Below are 7,415 nucleotides of genomic sequence, written 5' to 3' on the forward strand. Positions count from 1 at the left end.
ACAGATAGAAATAGAGAAGCAGTGAGGGTACAAAAGTCATTATCCTATTCACTGCTGAGCACAACATTCAGGGACGGACACAGATTTCAAATTAAGACCTACACATGCAAAACTGCAAAATATAGGAATTTTAAGTGATAGTATTATAAGTATTTTTTGTTTAAACATTTTTGTATTGTTAATTGTAGCAGTCCAAGGTAAATAAGAGTCAATATATTTTTAGTCTTTAGCACACAGAGTATTAGTAAGTGTTTGATTCATTGGATCCAAAAGAAAGATCTTATCCCAAAGAATGTTTTTCATGGTGTCTTTTTGTCTTTGTATTAGATGGCATTTTTGCTGCTGTTGCTGACACTGACAGCATGTGCTGCAAGTCCTCAAGGTAAACAACATTTTTATTTTACAAAGGGAATACCAAATGGAAATGTAAGAGTTTGTCAGAGTCTGTTGCCATTTACCTTTTTAAATGTACTTTTCCTAACAAACTTGTTATACAATACTCCTATAAGCACAATACAAGGAAAATATAACATTTTGCAATATATCAATATAGCAAACTTATAAATAGGGAAATTATGTAAAATAGCTTTACCTACTGTAAATTAACAATGTTATCTATAGGCATATCTATTGTCTGTCAAAATAATTGTATTCTTTTCCATTCTCACACTCTTGTATAATTTTCAGCTAACATGTTTCTACACAATTACAAGGACAACTAGTAACTAATCTAACATGTCAACAATAAAGTAAACTACAGAGTATTTTGTTTTAATATCAAACGTGGATGTTTGTGGGATTTCATAACTGAATGTGAATTTGTTTAACTTGGGACATTTTCTTGACTTGACAGTCAAAAAACTAGTGCTCATTCCCCTTTCAATCAGGAACTAATCACTCAATTTAAAGAAGAAAATGACCTACACGTGAATTTGTGCAAAAAAAAAATAGATACTGGACAAAACAATAAGCAAAACAAAATGCTAAATGAAGACTCACAAAGGCTTTTATTGACCATTGACCATCTCTCTTTGTAAAGGATCCATAGTTGACATCCTAGCAAGTTTTTCCTCCCTCAAAAGGTTTATTATAATCTTAAATTATGGCATGTGGAGCAATGCTTATATGTGTGTCAATAGTCAATAGTCAGCAGTTCATATGGTGCTGTATGTTCCTAATTAAAAAAATAAATAAAAATAACAGTGATGTGTATAATGTAGTTAGTCAACTGTTAGCTTCAGCTAATGGTTATGTGATCATCTATGATAAAAAAACTAAAATCATATTTTTTACCTTACAGATCTGTCAGGTAAAATGTTCACCTTTCCCCAAGAAACCAACACAGCTCGTGTGATTCTGACACCATCACCAATACAGGAATTGAGGGCTGTAACCGTCTGTCACAAGTAACACTAAATGTGCAAAATGCATAAAACAATTCACTGTATCTGACTGTGAAAAGTATATGCATAATAAAGTCTTTGTAATGCCTACAGGTCCTTTACAGACCTCAAACGAGACCACGCCCTTTTCTCTTTGGCCACACAAACTTATACCAATGCCTTCATGATTCAATGGGACGAAACAAAGAAGGAAGTGCAGCCCCATATCGGGGATAAAAAGACAGAATATAGAGGGCAGGACTACAAACCGAACATGTGGCACTCCGTTTGTACTACATGGGACTCTGCGTCTGGACTGGTGCAGCTGTGGTTTGATGGACAGCCTTCAATGAGGAAATATGTCAGCTTTGGAGCAATCAGAGGATCCCCCATCATTATCTTAGGACAGGTACAGTTGTATTAATAAGCATCATGGTCTTGACTGTCTGTCTAGTGTATAGATTTCAATACAAAAATTGTACTATTTAACTTTTAGTTACTGTATCTCAAACCTCTGCAATCTACAGGAGCAGGATACCCATGGTGGGGGGTTTGACCTGAAGCAGTGTTTCGTTGGCATGATGTCTGATGTCCACATGTGGGACTACACCCTCTCCCCGTGTGAGATGCAGAAGTATGTGGATGATCTAAACTTCACTCCAGGGAATGTGCTCAACTGGAGGGCGATGGAGTTTCAGATTATAGACAGAGTGCTGATAGAAGATAAACTAATGACCTGTCACTAAAATTTAAAACAATACTATCTATATATTAGAAAGGCAGACATCCCATTTTCTGCACTTTTATGTTCAATGTAAAATATGTTACCAATGTCAGTATGCTATGTTAAATCATTGTTTGTAAAAAGACCTTTACTGATTTATCTTAATACAACAATTACATGAAAGAGTTATTGTGGTCTGATAATTTTACCTGTCCGTACCATGAAGAGATTAACCTGACTCCGCCAGATGGATTGCTTCGCATTTGCTCAGCATATCCATCTGGGAACTTTCCGTTGGAGAACATTTGGGAAGGGGCAGAAATACTGGTTAGCTGATTGGATGAACCATCTGTCTATCACCTATATTGGTGATAGATGGGCCAAATCAACCAATCAGATCCACGAAGCATATGAAAATACAAACACAAGCCTGCCCCTGCTGCTGCAGGCAAAGCATAGCTCGTTAGCTCAGCATGCAAGCAACATGTCGGTAAAGGATATTTGCCGTTTGTGTAACGAGAATCTAGGAATAAAAGGCACCATTTCAGGTTCCCGGACCATATTCCAAAAGAAGGATCCAAGAGAGAAAAAAAGCATTAGCGAGCGGCTAACCGAATTAGGGCTACCGCTGTCTGAAAATATGGTTAGCTGATTGGATAAACCATCTGTCTATCACCACCTAACCCACCTCAAAACTAACGCTGATTGGCCCGGTCGGTTGGCTAACGGCTCCAAATTTTCTCTATCCCAAGATGCCAGACTGATCTGAGAGTGGAAAACTGGAGCTCGCGAGATCAGGACGGTCTCACGAGGCTATGAAGAGATGTCTTCTTAACATGACTGTGCCTCATTCTGTGCAAAGATCCATTCCAAGGTTGAGCTCAAGCTACAATGAGACTTCTGGCATGCAAAATCCAAACCTTTAGCTTATTGTAAGGACATTTTTCTTTAAATGTCTGTATTAGATTACTTATGTCTTTGGCAATAATGTAGCTTTAAAATAAAAATGAGAAGTGCAAAAGTCAGTGGATTTCTTTGCAGTATTTTCCATGTTATTATAGCAGCATGCAGAGATACATACACTGTTAAAACTGTTACTTAAATATAACTTAAAAGAATTCAGTTTAACCATTGTCAAAATAGAAAGCATTTTAACCACAAATACCTAATTAAGTTACATTTAAAAGAAAAATTTTAAAATTTGATTTAAATCAAATCCTGCACTTATTTTTTTTAATGTTGACAAATTCTTTATGTCTGTTTTAAAAGTGCAATTTACTTCAGATAATTTAGCATTGACATACATTTACCAAAGAAAAGAGGTATTTGATTCTAGCATTTATTCAACAGCTATTAAATCCAGTCATGGCAAAACTAAATGGAAATAAATTACATGTTTGCTGACGAGCTTATAAAAGAAGTGTAGTAGAGCTCCTCCACAGTACAGAAACCTTTCTGTGAATAAACCGTAATCTTGAAGGGACACATTTGACCATTTTAAACATCACAGCTTAACAGTCAATGCATCATTTGACATCATGGTTTTAAATTGTCTGATTTTCCTTACAAACTTAATAGTTTACATACTAGAACATGTGACCTCAGCTTACCAACTGCAGTTTGGTACAATATCTTCAGTGTCTTTCAGTGAGTACATCGGTTAAATCATTTTAAAATAACTAGCATTTTAAATTAGTTTTGGACCCAGTGCAGAGTCCCACAAAGTGCTTGAAAGGCCTTCAGGTACAACTCAGGAATACACTCATCAGGCCCAGAAAAATGTAACGTCCTTGAACAGAAAAAACAAAACAGTCTTCAGTACAAAGCCAACACATTTAACTACGTTTTTGAGCCTTATGAACTTGGAAGTTGGTTTTGGATGCAGTGTATCAAGTCCCACAAAAAGTCTTTGAAATACCTCATAAGTTCTCAAACTTCACATGGATACTGGAGATTCAGCACACATGTCACCCTGAGTACAAAGCAGCAAGCTCTGGCTAGATTGCAGACATTTGTGAGCCCTGGGTTTCTGTTTTGATGATGATGCCCACTGCATCTGGTTCATGGCAAGCATAGAACGTCATACAGTGCATTTCCAGTTCCTCTTGCACACTGCTCTCTGCAGTTCCCTATATGACAGACAAACAGAATACCGAAATTAAGAAACTGTCTCATTGATTGTCATTTAAATCAATATTAAAATGTTAGTCATATTTTGAACTAAAGACAGCCAATATTTTTTTACTTTGACTTAAACTTGACTTAAGCATTAAACTTGGATAAGTGGGCATGCACACTTCCTGTATGTTCTCACATACTGTACATGAATGTATTCAGAACACAGGGCACAAACACACACCTGTAGTTTAAGAAGACGAAGGAGGGAAAGAAAGGGAAACATGAGCCTAACAAAATTATTCATCACATGGTTTTAATCACCTTAAAACAAACAAAATTGGAGAGGCTGGATTTTTTTCTAGTAAAACAAAGTGTCACGGGGGCTGCAAGGCTGGGACCCAAATGCAGAGGAGACGGAGCAGTGTATAGTTCAAAGATTTAATCACGCCAAGGATACCACAAAAAGTGTCCTGCAGAAACAGACAAGATCTCTCCAAAAATACAGAGGATACACAAGACCAGGAACAAGGAACAAACTGGAACACTGACAAACCAGCAAAGAACAGAATCCAAGCCAGAACGAGAACAGCAAACAGAACATAACATAATGATCCCACAAGACACAAAGGAAACACAGAGACTAAATACAGAGGGTAATGAGGAAACATGGGACGGGTGACACTAGGGCTGGGGACCAGGTGAAACACATCAGACAATCACAAGGGCGGGAAAACCAAAAGACAGGAGGTAAAACCAGACAAGACTATGGAAAAAAGACAGACTTCCAAATAAAACAGGAAATGGTTAAACCAACAGAAAACATGAAGCCAACTAAACAAAGAAACTTGACACAGGGACTAGACGTGACACAAAGTGGTCTGGGATTGCCTCCACGTGGCTCTTAAAGACCATTCCCCAACTCATCAAGTACCAACACTTTGTCATGGTCCTCGGCGTCTGATACCGATGCACAAGGCTCTCATGGACAGAGCGCTTATGAAAACAAAGAACAGAGAAGCTTGGATTACAACACACACAGAGGGAGTGTGACTTCATTCCATGCTCAGGATGCCATTACTCCACTAAGCTATAGTGGCACATAGCAAATAGTTGTTTTCTGCTATATTATTGTTTTGAATTCACAGCCCCTTTAAGTAATTTTTTCAACAGAGAACCAGTTGCTATAAACTGTATATGCAACGTATTGTACAGTGTTAAGTCAAGGCTTTTAGTATGATGTGTTATTTTTGGACAATTTCACTATTTGTGAACTTTGCCTCACACTCTGTTACCACTAAATTAAAACCTGAACTGCTTCAACAGAAGAGTGGGCTGGCTTTAGCCAAAAGAGGCCCACCAGCCAGGCCGCCACTTTTGCCAGCTGCCTCACAAGAGGATGTTGTGGTTCTTTAGTGATACAAAATCTACTGTAGTCAGCTATATGAGTCAAAGCTGTTCCCCTCAGAGAACACATCCAGAGGGCCAAACAGGAAACATCCTCACACAGAATCAGCCTCACAGCTTGTCTTCCATTTTCGGAATCATTTAAGATCTATATTTTACAAATGGGATTTGTTGGATTTTTCACTTTGAGTAGCAGGACAACATTTAGTGCAACTCCTGTCATTTTTGGTAATTTCTCAATACATTGTAGCCCATGGATCGTTCCCCAATTTTTAGATATATTCTAAAAATGCAATTATAAGTTCATTTATCTATATAATATACTGTAAGTAGTTGTCTGTAGCTCTTATTTTGAGCTTTTTACTAGTAACCACACAGCACCACAAAGAAAAAAACAACACAACTTGATATTTCAACATCAGTGTGAATTCTGTTGAATCAGAACAGAAATGATGGGATAACCCTTTCACAAGATCCTTACTCAGAAACAGCACCAAAAAGGATACAGAAATACATTGTAAAGATATTTTAATAAGGAAGCACCAAGTTTAGCCTATAATTTATAATCTTATTCCTTGTTACACACAGAATCCTGAACGACTTCAAGGTAAGATCAAGGCATGATTTGCACAGCAAAATAGAGACATTTAAATTGACTGTAATTGAATGCAAACTTTGTTTTTCTCTTTTCTGCCTGGCAAATAACAGTACATTAATATTTAGTCTATTACAAAGCCATCCATCAGCATTTCTATGTTGGCATAGAAACACAAAGTTTTGCAATGTATTAATAGCATGCTTAACTTATAAACAGGGCAATTATGTAAAATAGCTTTAGCTAAATTACCAATGTTTGTAGTTTTACTGCTAAATACTATTTAATCTATGGAATCTCTAGATTTAAAACATATATTCTACAATATTAATGCTATTTATCTGCAATCTCTACAGGAGCAGGATTCCCATGGTGGAGGATTTGACATTAATCAGTCTTTTGTTGACATGATGTCTGATGTCCACATGTGAGACTCCACCCTCTCCCCCTGTGAGAACCAGAGCTACCTGGATGATCTATTGGCTTCACTCCAGGGAATGTGCTCAACTGGAGGGCGCTGGAGGTCCAGATTACAGACAAAGTGTTGACAGAAGATAAATAAATGACCTGGTATTAAACTTTTAAAACAAAGCCATCAGTGTCTGCAAAATCAAAATCTGTTTTTCTGTGATGTAAAAGATATTTGAGCGTGGCAACATTTTGTCTTAATTATAAAGTATTTTATCTCCTTCTCTTCTCTTTTTCATCTATGGGTGTCTTTCCAGCTCTGTTCTAATAATAATGTTTTGTAACACTAAAGGGCTGAAAATCCATCCACTGGTTCTGCATTGCCACTGCATACTGCACAAAAAAAAAAAAAATGTTAAAGGGAGAGAACAGGTAGGTCATTGATGATGTTGTAGTGCAAATTAATTAATATGAAGTGAACACAAAAAGCTTTTATGATACGTGTTATGTGTGAGAGAGTGTTCAACCTTTAATCTCAGCATTGCAGATTAATTGTTGTGTACAGATTAATAAAGAGTGCAAAATTGTCACATTTAGGCTTCAATTGGGCTTCATAAAGCACTTCATAATAATGTGCATTTGCTATAAAGAACAATGGTGATTTCAACATAGAATGACCTTTCACTTCAAATTCTGTTGATTCACTGGAAAGTATTGTGTGGGGTAAAACGCCTTTGGACGTGACAGGAATCTGATGCCAAAGAAATATAGAAGTAGATAAAGG

General features: G+C 36.9%; 1 protein-coding gene across 1 annotated transcript; it reads left to right on the forward strand.

Moving 5' to 3' along the window:
* On the forward strand, positions 1 to 2,385 carry LOC114557086 (C-reactive protein). Its single transcript, XM_028580364.1, has 5 exons — positions 1 to 197; positions 328 to 382; positions 1,301 to 1,406; positions 1,497 to 1,791; positions 1,910 to 2,385. The coding sequence occupies exons 2-5, from the start codon at positions 328 to 330 to the stop codon at positions 2,126 to 2,128; spliced, it is 675 nt and encodes a 224-aa protein (XP_028436165.1). The 5' UTR covers positions 1 to 197; the 3' UTR covers positions 2,129 to 2,385.
* The last annotated feature ends 5,030 nt before the right edge of the window (positions 2,386 to 7,415 follow it).

Source organism: Perca flavescens, chromosome 6 (assembly GCF_004354835.1).
Source record: "Perca flavescens isolate YP-PL-M2 chromosome 6, PFLA_1.0, whole genome shotgun sequence".
Taxonomy (NCBI): domain Eukaryota; kingdom Metazoa; phylum Chordata; class Actinopteri; order Perciformes; family Percidae; genus Perca; species Perca flavescens.